The sequence below is a fragment of the Chroicocephalus ridibundus genome, chromosome Z (assembly GCF_963924245.1).
Source record: "Chroicocephalus ridibundus chromosome Z, bChrRid1.1, whole genome shotgun sequence".
Classification (NCBI taxonomy): domain Eukaryota; kingdom Metazoa; phylum Chordata; class Aves; order Charadriiformes; family Laridae; genus Chroicocephalus; species Chroicocephalus ridibundus.
In genome coordinates this window covers 74482435-74502538 of record NC_086316.1, presented here as the reverse complement: position 1 = coordinate 74502538, position 20104 = coordinate 74482435, and the positions used below count along the sequence as shown (strand labels likewise).

At 40.8% G+C, this 20104-nt stretch overlaps 2 protein-coding genes across 2 annotated transcripts in view; one reads left to right on the top strand and one right to left on the bottom strand.

Moving 5' to 3' along the window:
* Positions 1–20104, top strand: part of TARS1 (threonyl-tRNA synthetase 1) — a 533465-nt gene that overhangs the window by 100644 nt on the left and 412717 nt on the right. The window lies entirely within an intron of this gene.
* The window catches only part of MTMR12 (myotubularin related protein 12), a 38196-nt gene that overhangs the window by 7463 nt on the left and 10629 nt on the right, over positions 1–20104 (bottom strand). Inside the window, exons 4-11 of the mRNA XM_063320359.1 lie at positions 19113–19185; positions 17743–17873; positions 14114–14207; positions 11522–11645; positions 8584–8659; positions 6621–6727; positions 4325–4449; positions 1275–1353 (exon numbers count right to left, since the gene is read on the bottom strand). Coding sequence (XP_063176429.1) covers positions 1275–1353; positions 4325–4449; positions 6621–6727; positions 8584–8659; positions 11522–11645; positions 14114–14207; positions 17743–17873; positions 19113–19185 — 809 coding nt within the window. The remainder of the gene's footprint in view (positions 1–1274; positions 1354–4324; positions 4450–6620; positions 6728–8583; positions 8660–11521; positions 11646–14113; positions 14208–17742; positions 17874–19112; positions 19186–20104) is intronic.

The following is a 20104-nucleotide window of genomic DNA, read 5'->3' as shown; positions in this document are numbered from 1 at the left end:
TTTATTCTGGATCAATAGCAGCCATCACACAAACACACACTAAAGTATTATAGTTGCTAAGAGCCAGATCTTTATCCTAGAAAGAGTCAACATCACCACACTTATGTTCTAATACACTACATTTCTCCCATAATCTGGTTTTAAGAGGCAGAGGTAAGGATCAGCAATCAGATCTTGTAAACACACAGAAAAAATTTTTGAGGTAATCATTACACAAGGAAGACTGAGTGGAATTAAAGATCACATAAAACCAACGTAACATTGTTGGTTCTTAGACCTAACTCTTCATAAAGTTGGTGATTTTCATCAAAAGTTTGCACACGAATTAGGATTCTTGCATCTGCTTAGATCACTAATAGATGCTGGCAGCTTATTTGGTAAGTGTGGAATTCTCAGATTGTTTGTTCAAGTACCTAGAATAGCTGAGAAGGCATTCCTACTAACTGCAAGAGCCAAGAACAGGCTGAACCAGGAAGCAACTGGATCGAAGTATGGAAGTGACCAGACTCAAAACAACATAAGGACAGGAACTTGGGCTGCCGTTCACTTTAAACTATGTGTGATCTTGGTTATGTCAATGCATTTCTCAACATATGATCTTTACTATAACCTCTCATTCAACATACATTTAAAGTCTGGATTAAGGAATGAATAATTATCACTATTTATTGATTGTTATTAAGACTAATAAGAACTCAAGCTGACTGCAGAAGCACTTCACGGTAACAAGCAGATCACAGAATAAATTGGCAGACAATAGAGCTAGCACAAAGTAACACTGAAAACAAATGAAACCCCTCAACACTCCACTACAACAAGCCTTAAGTTAGCCAACACCATTCCAATGCTTACTCACTGTGGACTGCTGAGAGAAGGAAAAAGAACTTGAGGAACAATCAGGAGAGGAAGGGGACAAAACTGAGAACAACTGTCATTTTATAAATCTTTGGTGGGCTAACATCTTGAATACTGCAGTTCATCCCGTCCTAAAGGATATTACAGAAGTAGAGAGTACAGAGAAGAATGGCAAGGCTAGTCAGAGACATGGAATAGGTTTCATGCAAGAGACAAACAGGATTCTTCTACAAGCTTGCACTGTAAAAATACTGTCTCAAGTTGCAGAAACAGGATACAGAAATGGGACCATAAGTCTGTGTTAATTTTCTTTCATATTGGAGGTGAAGAATGTCATCGTATTTCAAGAAACTAGCAAGAAAACCCACTACAAATGCGTTTAACAATTTGAAACCCGGAAAGTTACAGATATAGCAAACCTGATTATCTCTAGCCAGTTTGTGCTCTCCAGTAATGAAAACCATTTCACATCAGTTGCCCAGAAGTCTGTACTGTTATCTGCAAAAACACCAGAACGAAAAATTGGTTTGCTCACATATATGTAGTGCTAATTAACAGCCATCCATTGTATTATTCTTCAGTTATGAACTTTATAAAACAACCAATACTAAGGAGTCATTAAATTCCAGTCACTGTTAAAGTCAATACCCTATAACTAAATGAGGAAGCGAAGCAGTCCTACCAGCACCAGTGAAGTTTTATAGCACCGTAGGCTTTTAGAAAACGTATGATGTAGGTTCATGGCAACCAAACAAAGTAAACAAATCTGTTGACAAAATGGGAAAGGAAAGGAAAAGAAATTTAAGCAGAGGGGATGGTTCTTCCAAGTTCCAGTTGCCTTGACTCTAAAGCATGATCTATATAAAGCTTAACATAATGAGGCTGGATTTTGAAATTCATTACCATTAGAGCCAGAAACACAAATGGGTTTTACAAGGAGGTTACACAAATTTATGGAATGTGAGACTACCTGAAAAAGGTTTTAAACAGTTTTCACTGCAACTGAAGAGGCATTAAAAGACATCAAAAAGGGAATAGCTAAGATAAACAAGTACAATACCACAAAGTCATTAAACGCTTACAAATTTCACTAGAATTTTTGTGGCTTTTTAAATACAAACGAAATCTCTATTGCTTTTATTTCTATCAAAGCCAGTATTCAGCAACTGGAAAGCTCTCACACTCTGATATTGTCAATTAAAACCAGAATAGATTACCTTTCCTGCATAAGATGCAAACCTTGAAGCCCAGGTTCTACTATTGAGAAACAGCTGAGAGATACCACACACTTCCCTCCTTCCCTACCCTGCCCCAACAGCTTCAATTCTGCCTGTTTCTGTGTAACTTCTTTTCATAGAATCATAGAGTAGTTTGGGTTGAAAGGAACCTTTAAAGGTCATCTGGTCCAACCTCCTGCAATGAGCAGGGACATCTTCAACTAGACACGGTTGCTCAGAGCCCCCTCCAACCTGACCTGGAATGTTTCCAGGGATTGGGCATTTACCACCTCTCTGGGCAACCTGTGCCCGTGTTTCACCACGCTCTTTCAGTTTAAAGTCATTAACCCCCATCCTATCGCTACAGGCCCTGCTAAAACGTTTGTTCCCATCTTTCCTGTAGGCCCCCTTTGGGTACTGGAAGGCCACTGTAAGGTCTCCCTGGAACCTTTTCTTCTCCAGGCTGAATACGCTAGCTCTCTCAGCCTGTCCTCATAGGAGAGGTGCTCCAGCCATCTGATCATCTTTGTGGCCCATCTCTGGACCCACTCCAATAGGGCCTTCCTGCCCCACATCCCTACACCACCCTGGACTGTCCCTATACCCTTTTCCAGGACACTTGTCCCTGCATTTCCTTCTTTCCCTTTAGGTTGACCAGCAGGTCTCAACTCAGCCGTGCTGGTCTCTTGCCTTCCTTTCCTGTTTTCTTACACCCGGGGATCGAGAGGTCTTGGTCTCTATGGGAAGTGTCCTTACAGATCTTCCAGCTCTGTTCTGCTCCCTTGTCCCCTGAGTGCAGTTTCAAAGGGGATCCCCATAACTAACAGCTGGAATTTTGCTTTCCTAAAATTCAGTCCAACCAAATTACATAAATCAAATTAACTAGGCACATACAGAACAAAAATAATGGTTAATGTGTTCAGACTTTGAAAAATAGTAGTAACGTAGTCAATTCCTGCAAGATCTTAATAATTCCACAAAAAGTTACCTGACTGATTTTCTCAGACTGCTAATGCATAGTGCTATATTCAGAAACACTTACTGGAACACAATTTTAACATATTCACTTTTACTTCAAGTAATATAAGACAATGATACAATTATACCATTGAAATATGCAGTATTTCCTGAGATATTTTAAATGACTTAAATTCAAGCTTTGGCCTTTTTCCTATAGGATTGTAAATTACCAGAAATTACATTCAAATGTATGTAATTATTTTTAGCTCCTAAGATTCACTGTGGATTTGACACTGTATTCCAGGCAAAATCCTCAATGTGAAACTCTGGCAAATACTTCATGTATCTTGGACTTCTCTTTGCAGCGTATTTGATATCTTTACTAGACCATTCATACTATATTGCAATCAATATCAACTTCCCAGCTAAATTCCATGGACAATACCAATAGGACTTGTATACTGTCTGTAGGCTATGCTGCAAATACATGGTTCCTCAATGCTGATCAGTTATGTCCAACATCAATAGCTATGGCTCCAGTGTTCAGCATACCACCAGACAGAGATTATTGCAACATTTACCCTCGTTATCTTGTAGAAGAGCCACTGTCCAAAATGGCCCAATGGCACATTGCACAGTTGCAAGGTGATGCAGAGCATTTTTCATGACAAGAGGTGAGATCAAATACTGTTTCATGACAGCAAAATAGTTAAGGAGTCCCAGAAAAAAGTCTGAAAGTCTAGATTATACTTTCACATGGCTCCCATTTTTATTCCTTTCAAGTGGACTTACTATTTACAGGAGTCATGTTTAGGCCTACAGCCAGAGACAGAATTTTAAGCATGCTCACACTTCATACATTTTGAGATGTGATTAGTTTGTCACAAAAGCTACGGCAAAAATTAATTGCATTTAGTCTCAACTCTTGACATAGCACAAAGGATTAAAAGGTTAACACTTAACATTCAATTTCAATGGACCACAGAAGACTGAAAAATTTCTAGTGTATTCCAACTAACATTTAAAGTCTATAGTCACCCTCTTCAAAAGTCATTTTCAGATACCGTTGACTGCTTAGCAAGAGGTAGTAAGTCTAGGAACTACAAATCTCCATTAACATGCCAGTCATAAGCAGTCTTCAGTTACATATTTAAAAGTCTGCTCTTAACCACTGTCAAAAGCAAGACACCAACCAAGATTAAGGACTGCATTCATGGGACATAAACCAGCATTGTTATGCTTGGCATCTCAGTCACTTCAAAGACAAGAGGCTACTTTAAAGTTTGACTTACCTATCAAAAACAGCTGTTTAAATCTTGTGTATGCAGTCTGGATATCTTGCAGAGATGGAAGGCTGCTTGACAAGTCATCCGTCTTCAGGAGTTCATAGGGAGCTTTGCTAATTGTCTTACAGATTCTAAATCAAATCATCAAGAGATTAAAGCCTTCTGCTTCACAAGTCAAATAATGCACTATTATCACTGAAGACAAAGTTAATAAGCATGGCTTGGGAAACAGCTGTAAGACCAAAAGATATACATTCTGGAAAGCTAATGGCCTCCATGCATTTTTAAGGACTGGCTGGAAGCTTGCCTACAAGCTTATGAAAAGCTTTGCTGCTCTTAACTGTTACACCAATAAAATGATATCCATGCATATTTGTGCAGTTATGAATATTACAAGCATTAGTTGATTTTTACTACTGCTTCTTTAGTATTGTCTTCACTGGACACGCCAAAATTCCTTCACTAGCAGGCTATTTAGAGGTGAATCCAGAAAGAAGAGATGGATAGAAATACCCAAACGTCCCAGCAGACGCAATTTTTCTTGACTTTTACCAACCAAATTACATTCTGATACCTAGCTGCCAGGTCTGCTAATGAAACACATGAGTAAAAGAAAGAAGAAACAACTTGGACTCAAACAAGACACTATACCTGCCTTGTACTTCCCAACATACCTGCTGATTTTTTTCCCCTAGAGGTAACAAAAAAAAAAAACCCAAGACAGATGAAGTTTTGGGTTGGACCCAGAACGCCCCCTCAGATGAATATCAGCTTAGTAAATACCTCTGTTGTCATGCTGACTTTTTATTGTCAAGATTTGGGAAAAACTGCTCTAGCTCATGTTTCAGAGCTGAAGCCTTGCGGGCGCTTGCCCATACAGGACAGAGTACTTTGTTTCCTGTAAGTTGTAGAATAGAAGCCTGCTTTAAGTGAGGAGTCCACATCAAAAAGGCAGGTTACTAGACCTACCAGAAGAGGCATCAGATAAGAGAATTGAAGGAAAGCAATTATTTGTCAGTTACAATACTTCTTCCAAACTGAAGTAAACAATTTGCACTAGAAGATTTGGCTCTAAACAGCTTTTTCAATAAAATAAGCTGTTAGTTGTAAAGATCTGCCGGTTGCTTGAGTTCAGACTACTGTTACAATGGCATATTAACATACCCTTATGGACAGTTTGTAGATGTATTTTTAAGTATTACTGGTTAACAACCAGTACTCTATAGCAAAGAAAAAAACCACCAATACCGCCCCAAGTTCAGGTGGCCCCAGACACAGCATGAATTGTTACAGCTTACTGCTAGTTTCACTTACTTTTACATTATGAAACAGCATTAAAAAGAGTTCTAAGTCATGTAAAGTTTGCCATTTCAGGAGAGAAACACTGGAGAATCCGCAGGAAGGTTCAGAAGCCCTTCCCATGCACGTATAACTAATTTTAAAAACAAAAGGGGTTTTAAGAGCCTAATCAAGCTATTTTCTGTTAGTTCTGTGTGATTAATAGGTTCGCCATCTACAGGTTCTCCATCACTAATGGTGAAGTGGTACAAGCTGTACACATGAGCCTGATCTAATAGCTTGCTGCTAAGAGAGAAGTTCTCTCCAGGACAAGCAACAGGTTAAAAAAAGCAAGGAAAAAAAAAAGAAAAAGAGCTACAAGTCATTGTAATCAGTCTCAGCCAGGCAGCTGTGCTCTTCCTCTTAAGTTAACCTCACATTTTTCAGACTGCCAAGCTAATTCAGCTCACTACCTCAGCTGAAACAAAGTGCTGTCTGCCATCGCATCTGAAAGTAGCAGAACTGAGCTGCTCGAGTGTCTCAGTCATTTTAGGTCACTTCAGATAAAGTTATTTAAGAACATGAATCCACTTCTGAGAAGACAGCACAGTTCAGAGAGATTTAAAACTCAGCTTGCAAATTCATGTTTAGAGATGGAGTCTAGACTTCTCTTTCTTGAAAACAGAATTGTGCCCGTCAGCCAATGATACTCCAACTGTACTTAAGACCTACAGGCTTTGGTACAGCTCTATCTAATAACAAGGCACAGTTTGTGCAGAGATTCACCTGAGATGTATATATATACACTTACATCTGTAAATAAGCCTTCAGTGATGTTACAGTCCTGCACAACTGACTGATGCTCTTAGGCCAAGGGCTTAAAGCCATTCCACTACAGAAAACTACTTTTAAATCTAGAACTTGTTTCCTGACGTGTGCAAGCTTAAAGACAGAGCATATATGGAAAAAGAGAAGCAAGGTCCATACCAAGCAAAGTGTTGTGGACAGAATAGCTATTACTGACCCATCCAAGAAGGCTTTTTGTGTTTGTGACGTGCTGTCATCCTGTTCTTTGGGAAATGCAGACATTTTGAGAAGAGCAGCACCATTATGGCAAGACCAACACCAAATCTGCAGAAAGACATTTACCAGGTGATAAAAGTTGGTAAGCTGTCCTGTAGGAAGCAATTGCTTAAGTGACTGAGTGATTACAAGAAACTTCTCTATGCTGTGCTTTATTGAATTTTCAGTATATGCAATGAACCCATTAGTAGAAGCAAACTTCTACATCTGCACCAAAACTATATGCCTCAATAAACTGTGTTATCACTTGCAAGTTTTAAGTTAAACTTTACAAACGCACAAGGAAATATAAAACGTCTCAAAGAACAAAATGTCACAAAGAACATTACTTTCTCAATAGATGAAAAAAAAGATTGGTCAAAATGTCTATGGCCAAATTACATTAGATGATATGCCACAGCAAGATGGCTCTTGTAACTCAAATCTGTATTAGCCATCATTTTTTTTCCCACACAGAGACAGTAGTGTTTTTCCTACAGTTCAGCCTTGAGGTAACTCACAACAGATACACTGTCATGCCTTTCTACGTGAGCTATGCATAAAGGGTCATCTAGGCATACGGAATAAGATATTAAACAAGAACTCCACAACTAAATCATATTGTGTAGTTAACAGGCATTGCTTGTAGCGAGTCAGTCCTCAAAGCTTCTTTCTTTCCTTTACACATCATTTCTTGACTCGTACCTACTACTTGAAACTCTCAAGCTAATCTTTAAACTTGCTTTGAAACTGGGAGTCAGAATAATTTTTATCAGGAATATTACACAAGTCAAATTAGGAAGTTAAAGTTCTGCTATCAAGTTAAAGTTCTGCTATCTTGGCTATTTACAGTAGCCAAGAGGTGCACCTCTAGAAGGATGCAGAAACCTCACAATCATCAAGAGTGGAAAAAGCGCCTATATTGCCCTTTCACTGCCACCTCAAACTGATTTAATATGGTCAACCTATTCTGACAGTAGCTTCCCAAAATGGATTTGGAAATAATTATAAGACTTCTACAAGGCCTCTGAACAATGCATGATGCAATTTAATAAAAAAAAAAGAAAAAAAATAACTTCATTTTCTGTGTAACATCCACTGTAATTTGTCTGGTTGACTATCTGAGAAAAAGTGAACCAAACTATTTTGAACTTCACTATCTGAAAGGGCAATTTGGGCAGGACAGTACATCACTGTCTTCCCTATGGACTCATTAACTTAAAGGCATGAAGTAAATATGGTTTTCCTTGGCAAACTTAATAGTCATGCACCAACTAAGGTAAAGCCTCATAAGTGAGGTTACTTTGCTCCCTGTTTAGATCTACTCTGTCTTACTGGTTCTTAAAACTGGTAAGAGGAAGAATGCCAAATCCAGCCTGCTACAGGGCACAAACAGTACCTTTAACTTCATTTTCTGTTGAGACTGGTAGAACTAGTTTTTCAGCAAGGCTATTTAGCTTTGTAAAAATGCTGCATCATCACAGCCATACTACTTACCAGCACCCAAGCAAGGCAACTGAAAGTATTCTATTACATCTGCACGTTTATGGTCTTCAATTCAATATCCAAATAGCATTTCAAGCCCTACGTCCTGCCCAGCTAGACAGGATTCAGTACTCAGTCTCATGAAAAACAGGCTGGTGGATAGACAGACTAATGGTATACGAAGACTACAGGACATTAAACACTTGATACAAATAAATGGGGGCTGTGAATGCACATTTTGCTTTACACTTTTTAAGGGGAATACAGAATACTTTGAGCACCTCTCCTTCCAGCATCTATTTCTCCTTCTATAGATAACTAGGTGCAAGGAGCTGTTGAAAACAAGTTCTAAAAATCACATGCAGTAACATCTGAAGTGTTCATTGAAATTATGCCTTCTCAATAAGATTTCTTACCCTTAATCAAGCATATATACTTACAGGAATGCCTCTGCCTTCATACTTCAAGATACTCTCTTCAGAAACGCATATGGGAACAACAAAATACAAAGGCAGCCTAAGATAACAGAAAAAGAGTTTCTTGCACTTAAATAAAATACTGAACAAAGAACAATCTCCAAGCTCCTTTTAATGATGGTGAGCATTCTAGCCACATGCTAATTTTATTTTCACTCTTAAAGCTACAATAATCTTTCCTACTAGATAATTATATTGTCCTCAACACCTTCCCTTTATTTTCAACTGGATAAAGTGTTTTCTTCCAATGTTGAGACGTTCATTATTTTCACTGCCTTTCCACTCTGCCTTTACAAGGCTGCAATTAAGTCCTACATTTAATTGTAACATCTAAGACTGACTATTACAACCGCCTTGGTTCTCTCACTTTTTGTTGTTTCAAAAGATAACCCTTGTACTATTAGATAACTAGTTCTATTTCCATGTCTTGTAAGCCGTTTGCATCACAATTCAAGGATATAATTTAATATATCATGAATTTCCAGTATCAGCCAACGCTATTTATGTTCAAGGCCCACAGAAGGAAAGGTAAGTACTTAAGCTCAGCTTGGGTCTCTCAAGACAGAGTTCTAGAATAAGTAGTTAAGACTTCTCTAAGTACATCAGGGGTAAAGGCAAGACTAGGGAAGATGCAGGCCCTCTCAGGAAGGAGACAGGAGACCTGGTCACCCAGGATGTGGAGAAGGCTGAGGTGCCAAACGACTTTTCCACCTCAGTCTTCACTGGCAAGGGCTCCAACCACACCGCACGTTGCAGGATGCAACGGCATGGTCTATGAGAATAAAGTACAGTCCACTGTAGAAGATCAGGTTCGGGACCATCTGAGGAACCTGAAGGTGCATAAGTCCATGGGACCGTATGAAATCCATCCACGGGTCCTGAGGGAACTGGCAGATGAAGTCACCAAGCCACTTTCCATTATATTTGAAAAGTCGTGGCAGTCTGGTGAAGTTCCCGCTGACGGGAGACAGGGAAACATAACCCCAATTTTCAAAGAGGGAAAAAAGAATGACCCAGGGAACTACAGACCAGTCAGTCTCACCTCTGTGCCTGGCAAGATCATGGAGCAGATCCTCCTGAAAACTCTACTAAGGCACATGGAAAATAAGGAGGCGATTGGTGACAGCCAACATGGCTTCATCAAAGGCAAATCATGCCTGACAAAGTTGGTGGCCTTCTATGATGTTGCCACAGCACTGGTAGATAAGGGGAGAGCAACTGACATCATCTACCTGGACTTACGCAAAGCGTTTGACACTGTCCCACATGACATCCTGGTCTCTAAATTGGAAAAGCATGGATTTGATGGATGGACCACTTGATGCATAAGGAACTGGCTAGATGGCCGCACTCAAAGGGTTGCAGCCAATGGCTCAATGTCCACATGGAAACTGCTGACAAGTGGCATTCCTCAGGGGTCAGTACTGGGGCCAGTGCTGTTTAACATCTTTGTCAGTGACATGGACAGTGAGATCAAGTGCACCCTCCGCAAGTTCGACGACGACACCAAGCTGTGTGGCACAGTCGACACACTGAAGGAAAGGGAAGGGATGCCATCCAGAGAGACCCTGACAGGCTTGAGATGTGGGGCTGTGCGAACCTCATGAAGTTCAACCAGGCCAAGTGCAAGGTCCTGCACCTGGGTCATGGCAATCCCAGGCAGGTCGAAGGAGGTGATTCTGCCCCTCTGCTCCGCTCTGGTGAGACCCCACCTGGAGTACTGTGTCCAGCTCTGGAGCCCTCAGCACAGGGAAGACATGGACCTGTTGGAACGGGTCCAGCGGAGGGCAACAAAGATGATCAGAGGGCTGGAGCACCTCTCCTATGAAAACAGGCTGAGAGAGTTGAGGTTGTTCAGCCTGGAGAAGAGAAGGCTCTGGGGAGACCTTAGAGCAGCCTTCCAGTACCTGAAGGGGGTCTACAGGATGGATGTGGAGGGACCCTTTATCAGGGAGTATAATGACTGGACATGGGGTAACGGCCTCAAACTGAAAGAGGGTAGATTTAGATTGGATATTAGGAAGAAATTCTTTACTGTGAGGGTGGTGAGGCACTGTAATAGGCTGCCCAGAGAAGCTGTGGATGCCCCATCCCTGGAAGCGTTTGAGGTGAGGCTGGATGAGGCTTTGAGCAGCTTGGTCTAGTGGGAGGTGTCCCTGCCCATTGCAGGGCAGTTGGAACTAGATAATCTTTAAGTTCCTTTCCAACCCAAACCATTCTGTGATTCTGTGACTTGTCTGAAAAAAAATGGTGTTTGTTTCCAAGGTCTGTGAAACCTTCTAGGATTTGACTATTAAACAACAATAGTACATAAAGCCTTGGGTACATCCTAAAGGGTTCATCGATAGATACTACTTAGCTAAACTGGTAGAATTATACACCTCCAAGCTTCCACTAAAGCCAATGCAACTTAACTTTCATCAGCACATTTTGCAGATATATTTTAAACCAATCACTCTTTCCCCACCCAGCCCCGCAATTACAACAACAGAAAATGTCAAGTGCACATAACTTGAAATTTTACCAGTTAGAGGTAGAGGACTGAGAAAATGTCATCCTAACCAGTAAGTATGACAAAAGCATAGGTACCAGAGCTACAAATTTTCTATTCCATTTTAAGGTGGTATTCTCCACCCCTAGAGATATTCAAACCTTAACTGACCAAGGTTGTGAGTAGCTTAATAGCTTAACCTCATATTGAAGTTAACCCTGCTTGAACAGGGATTGTATAAGATGACTTCCTGAGGTCCCAAATCAAAGTATGCCATGAACCAAAATGGGAACCAGATCCTAGAAAAACCCTAAACAACGTTATAATGCTCAGCATCAAAGGTAGCACTGATTTTTGCAAATGTTCATGAGATATATATCCAAAGTTCACTATTAACCAGGGCAAGCTTACTTTTCAGAAACTCTGTAGCCTTCATTGGTAGTCACTGCTTTGTATTTCACATTCCCTTTGGTCCGCTCCAACTCATCACGCCAGGCCTCAAGAGTATCAAACATCACAGTTTGGTTTCTTCCCTCTGTCAGACATCAGTAATGTTAACTTTGCAGAGTATCAGGAATTCTAACATGAAAGCATTCCTAAATCAAGTAGTTAGTTTTCATTAAGGTAAGCAAGCAAAACCTCTTGTATATAGGAAGCCTCATGTCAAAGATAAAATACCTTTGTGCAACACTGCTTCTGTCTGATCTTTAAAAATACATCTTCTGTCAAATACTGCTTTAACTAATAACTTCAGGAATAATTTCTCTTACCAAAACTAATAATTTCTTACGGAACTTCTACACAGGTGAGGCTGTCCTCACATCCAGCCTAAAATCCAGGATGCTGTGCAGCAAATACCATTGTGTGCTAGTACAGCTGACTGGCATCTAATAATACAGACCTAAATGCAAAATTAACAATCATACCAAAAGCCTTCCTACAATTCGGATATTACATTTCATTTAAAGTTAGTTCTTTCATCATGGACAGGAGTTTTGCACTGAACAGAACATTTCAGACACTTCTTAAGAGCAGAGAATTCGTTACAATAATTCAGTCTTTATCATTTCAACTGGCAACTTTTCCGGTATTCCTGTTAAGCTACTTCAGCAATTGTATCAAGTATCCTGCAACATCAGCTAACACTGAAATACCAAACAGAGCTAGAGTTAGCACAGAAGATACAATGGCAAATCAAACTCTCCACTGTAAGAAGATAAGGTAGATAAAATATTTACAGTTGGAAACAGAACATTATTGATGAGCTCTAAGGGATGACTTAAGGTTTTAAGAGTATCAGACCGTAAGAGGTATAAACCCCAATTTCTAAAGTCTGCTTGGTTTGCCCTGTAACAACTTCATAAAGAATGAGATCTAGGCATTTATTATTGAAGATAGTTATTAAAATATGAAAGAATTATGGCACAACACTTCAAAGTTGCTATAAAGACTAGGCTTCTCCCACATTTGCTTAGCCTCTACCTGGAAAAGCTTACAATCTTTCTGATGTTTGCAGTTCAAACTGAACACCCCTTACAGATGAAGTCTGCAGAAAGTACCTGAGTGAGCAATGTGCTCACATATTCTTGGGCTGCATTAGGAAAACCATTGCCTACAGGTTGAATGAGAGTTGCTGTTCTCGGCTGAGCACTGGTGAGGCCATGCCTGGACGGCTGGGTCCAGTGCTGGGCTCCCCAGTACAAGACAGGCACAGGCCTGCTGGACCAAGTCCAGCGAAGGCCCATTAAAGGGCTTAAAGCACCTGATATGAGGAGAGACTGAGAGCTGCTGTGATCATTCAGCCCCAAGAAGAGAGGCTCAGCAGAGGTTCAGAGGGGCAAGAAATCTTTCCAGTGTGTATAAACACCTGAGTGGGGGCTGAAGCAGGGGAGGGGAGTAAAGGAGATGGATCTAGACTCAGAGGTATCCAGTGACACGACAAAAGGCGGCATGTACAAGCTGAACTACAGCAAATCCCATTTAAACATAATAATAAAAACTTTTTCACTATGAGGATGGTCAAATAATGAAACAGGGTGTCCAGAGAGGCTGCAGAATCTCAATCCTTGGAAATATTTAAAACCCAACTGGATATGACCCAAGTAAACTTGTGGTACTTAACAATACTCTAAACAGGGGCAGATGGACCGGAACACGACTAGATGATCTCCAGAGGTTTCTTCTGACCTCAGTGATTCTGTAGTGCCTTGACATATTTTGATAAGCGTACAATTAATACCTTGGGTACATCAAAACTTTCCTCTGTGAAAAGAATAGGCATTCCTGGTGCACCAAGAATCAGGTTCCTAATTCAAAACAGCACTATTACTTCAGTTGAAGTCTAAACTGTAAAATGCTAAAAAGTGCACTGACACCTTTTTATCTTTAATTTTGCAGCTTACTATATTATTCAGCCAAGCTTGATCAAGCGGGAAGATTATGTAATAAGTTAGCTATAAGAGGAAGTCAGATGTCTACTGGAATCTTGCTATGCAAACCTATGCTTTTTTTTTTGTAGTTGCCTAGGAGATGCAGATCACTTGCAAATAAGAGCAAAAAGGGAAATACTTTGTCAGATGCCACTGAAAATGTAATAATTTCAGAATTAAGAGCAGGAAGTTTGGTTCACTGCAACAGAACAGAAAAAACGCATTGATAAAATAAACAAAATATTTTCTAGATGAGAGCACTCTAGCAGAAGCACATGAAAAGCATTTGCACATATTGATCACAATAAGTTTTCAACCCAGTGATGCTACTCCTGCTTGGAAAACTTCCGTGCAGCTATAATGAAGGACACAGAAACCAACAGCAGACAATTTAGAGATTTTTAGCAACAAGTCTAACAACATATAACAAGAGAATAATGAATCTTCTGAGGCTATCTGCCAGCAGGGCAGAGACATAAGCTGAGCGCAAACTCAGCTACTAAGTGTCCCAGACTGCTTAAGGAACTAACTGTATGCAAAAAAAATACAAACCAAAAAATAGAAAAACATTTACCTGTATTGTTTGGGGCTGCTGATGCATAAGAGAACAGAAACAAGCGTTTAAGCAGCTTAGGAGTCTGGCTATGATGAATTATACCACTGACGATCTAGGAAAGGACCAAAAATTAACACCAAAACACAAACTAAGACTGTCAGTGTAAAAAGAGATGATTTTTCACACACACACCAGGTTTTAAACAAAACTGTTCAATGGATTCCATCCCCAACAGCTGAAAACTGTCTTTTAGAAAGCTTTCTCCGTTGTCTCCAAGACACTATATCTACTTGGCTTAATGAGAAGCAATATACATGTTCAACTTCAAGAATGACTCTTATTATTTAAATAAAGGTAGTAGACTCCTAGCTTGGAGTTCAGATTAACCTGTGAAAGTGTCATGGCTTCAGTTGGGATAGAGTTAACTTTGTTACACTAGCAGCTGGTATAGTGCTGTGTTTTGGATTTGGGATAAGAAATACTTTCAATAGTGCAGTGTGGTTTTGGTTTTTGATAGGTAATCAACGCCTTTTCTGCTCCTCGCACCACCCCACCAGCAAGCAGATTTCGGGGCACAAGAAGTTGTGAGGAGACACAGCTGGGACAGCTGACCCCAGCTGACCAAAGGGTATAAATGCTCAGTGTATAAAGCTGGGGGAAGAAGGAAGGGGGAGATGTTCAGACTTATGGCATTTGTCTCTCCAAGTAACTGCTATGCATGATGGAGCCCTGCTTTCCTGAAAATGGCTGAACACCTGCCTGCCAATGGGAATTCCTTGTTTTACTTTGCTTGTGTGCACACTTTTTGCTCTACCTATTAAACTGTCTTTATCTCAACCCACAAGTTTTTCCTCACTTTTACTCTTCTGATTCTCTCCCCTCAATAGCAACTGGGGGGAGTGAGGGAGCAGCTGTGTGGTTCTAGCTACCAGCTGGGGTTAAACCACAACACAAAAGAACTCAAGTTATGAGAAAGTTAGCAGGGGCCCAACTTAAATGCCTGTATGCAAATGCACATAGCATGGAGAATAAACAAGAGGAGGTAGATATGTGAGCACACCTGCAGGGGTATCTTACTGGCATCACGGAGACGTGGTGGGGTGTCTCTGATGACTGGAATGTTGGAATGGAAGGATATAGGATGCTTAGGAACAAGCAGGGGAGACAAGGAAGGTGTGTCACCCTCTATGTAAATGACCAGCTGGAGTGCATGGAGCTCTGCCTGGGGATGGATGAGGAGCCGACCAAGAGCTTGTGGGTCAGGATTAAAGGGAGGGCAGGGACAAACAAGAAAGAGGAAGTCAAAAACACCAGGAAGACTGCATGGATGAACAAGGAGCTCTTGGACAAACTCAAACAGAAAAAGGAGGCCTACACAGGGTGGAAGCAAGGACAAGTAGCCTGGGAGGAATACATACAAAGTGAGTAGCCAGGGATCAGGTTAGGGAAGCTAAAGCCCAGGTAGAGTTAAATCTGGCCAGGAACATCAAGGTCAACAAGAAAAGCTTCTATAGGTACATCAGTGATAAAAGGAAGACTAGGGAAAATGTGGTCCCTCTCCAGAAGGAAACAGGAGACCTGGTCACCTGGGATATGGACAAGGCTGAAGTGATCAATGACTTTTTTGCTTCTGTTCACTGGCAAGTGCTCTAGCCACACCACCCAAGTCACAGAAGGTGAAGGCAGGGACTAGGAGAATGAAGACCCACCCACTGTAAGAGAAGATGAGGTTCAAGATCATCTAAGGGACCTAAAGGTACACAAGTCTATGGGACCTGATGAGATACATCCATGGGTCCTGGGGGAACTGGCAGATGAAGGTGCTAAGCCACTATCCATGATATTTGAGAAGTCATGGCAGTCCGGTGAAATTCGCACTGACTGGGGAAGGGGAAGCATAACCCCCATTTTTAAAAAGGGGAAAAAAGGAAGATCTGGGGAACTACAGGCTGGTCAGTCTCACCTCTGTGCCTGGCAAGATCATGGAGCAGATCCTTCTGGAAACTATGCACATGGAAAATAAGGAGGTGATTGATGACAGCCAAGATGGCTTCACTGAAGACAAATTGTGCCTGACAAATTTGGTGGTCTTCTACAACAGGGTTACACTGTTGGTGGACAAGGGAAGAGCAACTGACATCATCTACCTGGACCTGTGCAAAGCATTTGACACTGTACTGCACAACATCCTTGTCTCTAAATTGGAGAGACGATTTGACGGATGGACCACTTGGTGGATAAGGAATTGGTTGGATGGCCACACTCAAAGAGTTGCGGTCAATGTCTCAGTGTCCACATAGAAACTGGTGATGAGTGGCGTTCCTCAGGGGCCAGTACTGGGACCAGTGCCGTTTAACATATTTGTTGGCGACAGTGGGATCGAGTGCATCCTCAGCAAGTTTGCCGACGACACCAAGCTGTCTGCTGCAGTCAACACACTGAAGGAAAGGGAAGGGATGCCATCCAGAGGGACCCTGACAGGCTTGAGATGTGGGCCTGTGCGAACCTCACAAAGTTCTCAAGGCCAAGTGCAAGGTCCTGCACCTGGGTCATGGCAATCCCAAGCTGGGCAGAGAATGGCTTGAGAGCAGCCCTGAGAAGGACTTGGGGGTGTTGGTGGACAAGCAGCTCAACATGAGCCAGCAATGTGCACCTGCAGCCCAGAAAGCCAATCGTATCCTGGACTGCATCAAAAGCAGCGTGGCCAGCAGGTCGAAGGAGGTGATTCTGCCCCTCTGCTCCGCTCTGGTGAGACCCCACCTGGAGTACTGTGTCCAGCTCTGGAGCCCTCAGCACAGGAAAGACATGGACCTGTTGGAACGGGTCCAGTGGAGGGCCACAAAGATGATCAGAGGGCTGGAGCACCTCTCCTATGAAAACAGGCTGAGAGAGTTGGGGTTGTTCAGCCTGAAGAAGAGAAGGCTCTGGGGAGACCTTATAGCAGTCTTCCTGTACTTAAAGGGGGCCTATAGGAAAGATGAGGAGGGACTCTTTATCAGAGAGTGTAGTGATAGAACAAGGGGCAATGGTTCTAAACTGATAAAGGGGAGATTTAGATTAGACATTAGGAACAAATTTTTCATGATGAGGGTGGTGAGACACTGGCACAAGTTGCCCAGAGACACTGTGGATGTCCTATCCCTGGAGATGTTCAAGACAAGATTAGATGTGGGCTTGAGCAATCTGGTCTAGTGGGATGTATCCCTGCTTATGGCAGGGGTTGTTGGAACTACATGATCTTTAAGGCCCATGATCTTTAAGGCCCCTTCCAACTCTTACCATTCTATGATTCTATGAAAATAACTGCTTTCGTATGAAAAAGACTGACATCTAAAATGTAATAAAATTACATATTACAAATAGAACAGCTTTACAAGTTTGCCTGAGCTGAAGCTAATTTCATAACAGTACTCTCCAGCTCCAGTTTTCTTTGAAGAGACAGTGCATCTGATCTTTTTAACTGTTATACATAACAAGGTTTAATGATTAAGGTTAGCTAGAAATCAAAGTCTTTTACCTTCTCTCTCAATCAGAAAACACTTCAAGTTTAAGGGACCTCTCAAGGTAAATGTCATCCTTCATTCATCCCCACAGCTAAATATCCAACACTAAGCTTAAAGACAAACAAATTAAGTTACTATACTTACTCTTTTCACTTCCTCTTCTTTTGTGTATCTCAGGCAGAAATGAAATACTCTAAGATCTTTACAGTAGATAATTAGCTTCTCTGGGTATTTTCTCAGTTGTCCAGTTAGAAGTTTCTTTTTCTCATCATAAACTGAAAATTCAAAAGTCTAAGTAAATATCAAAAAGAACTTTGCCATCAGTTGGTAAAGCTATCCCTGCTTGACTTTTCAAAACTCTCAAGAAACTAATTCAAGCCCAAGTTTTAGCAAGTGGAAACAAGCATCCTACAACACCAACTGGCAAGCTCTTGTGCTAATACACTGAAATTTTTCTTAAACCCACTCAAACTACTTCCTGCAAGGTAAAAACCAAGACTGCAGCCAGGCAGCTACTCAGCTATTATTTCTGTTCACATTCTGACTGCCTAGTAAGTTCAAAGTTCTGAGATGCATAAAGAATTTAATTTAGTAGTTCTGTCCCAGTGCCCAAGGGAAATTCCCCAAACAACTGAGATATTTTTAAGTTCCTAAAAAAAAAATATTTTTAAACTACCATAAAATCCCCAAGAGAGGCCTTTGTTCAATTCTGTTTGAGGACGTATCATTTCACAACTTCAAGTGCTGCCAGCTAGGCCATCATATATGAAACTAAATAGTTTCTCAAAATCAACTTCCACTAGTGTCTCCCTAGTCCACTCCTTCACAAATCCAAACCGCCGGTCATGAATACTCTGAATACTCTAACACTAGTCCAAAGTCAGGCTTCTCAAAGCCTTCCCCACTATGTACAAATTACCAGCCCCATTCTCATTTACCTTTTTATAGGCATACCCGTAAGCCCTGCTGCAAAATGCTCATCAATTTACTTGTAAATTAAAACCTCGTTTTCCATCTCCTTCAATATTTTGAAGACATCACAAATCTCATAAAACAAAGTTCCCTTAGACAAACAAAAGGTACAGTTTGGGAATTTGGTACCTGTACTGCTCTGTAGTACTGTTGCTCAAATGAAGTGAATACCTGCATATTTATAGAAAAAGTTGATACACTGGAAGTTCCTGGTGCACCAATCTTAATCACAGACTTTACACTCTGCTTTGCTTTGAATTGTGGCATTTTAAAGGAGTTGTTTTGTCTGTCCCAGCCAGTAATTAATCAAAATGTAGCTTTGACAAGCTTGAGAGATAAGACAGGATTCAAACAGATCTCTTATCTGTCATTTCATCACTAAATATAACTGCAGCTGTTTTTTCCAGACTACCCAATCCTGGTTTCCATCTCTGTCAGATTTCTAGAAAGGAGGTACAAATGTGTACAAACAAAGAGCACCAGCACTATAAGACACTCAGAAGTGCAAGGCATGTTAAATGAAGAGGAGAAAGCTGACTTACCGCCATAGATTTGATCTACACATTGCAGGGTTATGTCATTTTCTCCTATGATCTTATTCTTAAATTGTGGCTCCTAGAACATGAAAAAAATTCTTAGAAATCTCACACTGCGAAGCAGTAGCACCTTCTCACAACTAAAAGATGTATTCCATACATATTTTAATATAAGCATTAATTCTTATTCTTATTAAACTGTGTAAGGCAGAACGCTGAAAAACAGTTAGGTTTTTAACAGGCACAGGTTACACAGGCATAATTTATAAACTGCAGATCCAGTTTCATTTAAGTCTCAGCCATGCTTGAAATGTAGATAGAGTTGTTACTTTTCAAATAGCTCCAAAGCATGCATTCCTACTGAGTCACTTTTCAAACCAGAATCATTGCAGTAAACAGGAAATACAGTAACTTGATGTAATTCAAGCCCTTTTATTACAGGTTTCCTTGCTATGGGAACCTGGCAGGAAATAGAAAGTCTCTTAAAAGAACAAGTATCCCAAGAACATTCCAACACAACAGCCAGATTTATCACTGGGTAAAATGAAGACACACTCAGCCCAATTCTCTTATCTACTGTTTTGTGAAACTTGAAGTGATTTAGGGCTCCCTTCCAAGAGTTCAGAGTTAAAAATGACATTTGAGTGATGCCTCGATTAAACATTGTTATGTTAAATATTATTACCAGAAGGCTGATGTACATTACATCAGCAAATTACATTTTACGTGAAGACAGCTGTGAACAGAGTTAACCTCACTCAAGTTATTTCCAGGTCTGCACTACTCTGAATCAGGTGGCTAATACTGAACTTTTGTTAAGAGAAATCAGGTTGACTTGGCATACTATCAACCCAAGATTTCAGGTTAGTGATAGAACAGAAATTAGCATGGTCGCTACCAAGTTTAGCCTAAATCTCATGTGATCTGTGGAAAGGGCTCTGCAGCTTTGTCCAAATTAATTCCAGAAGGTCCAGAAATCCATATTTGGCTGCAGAAGC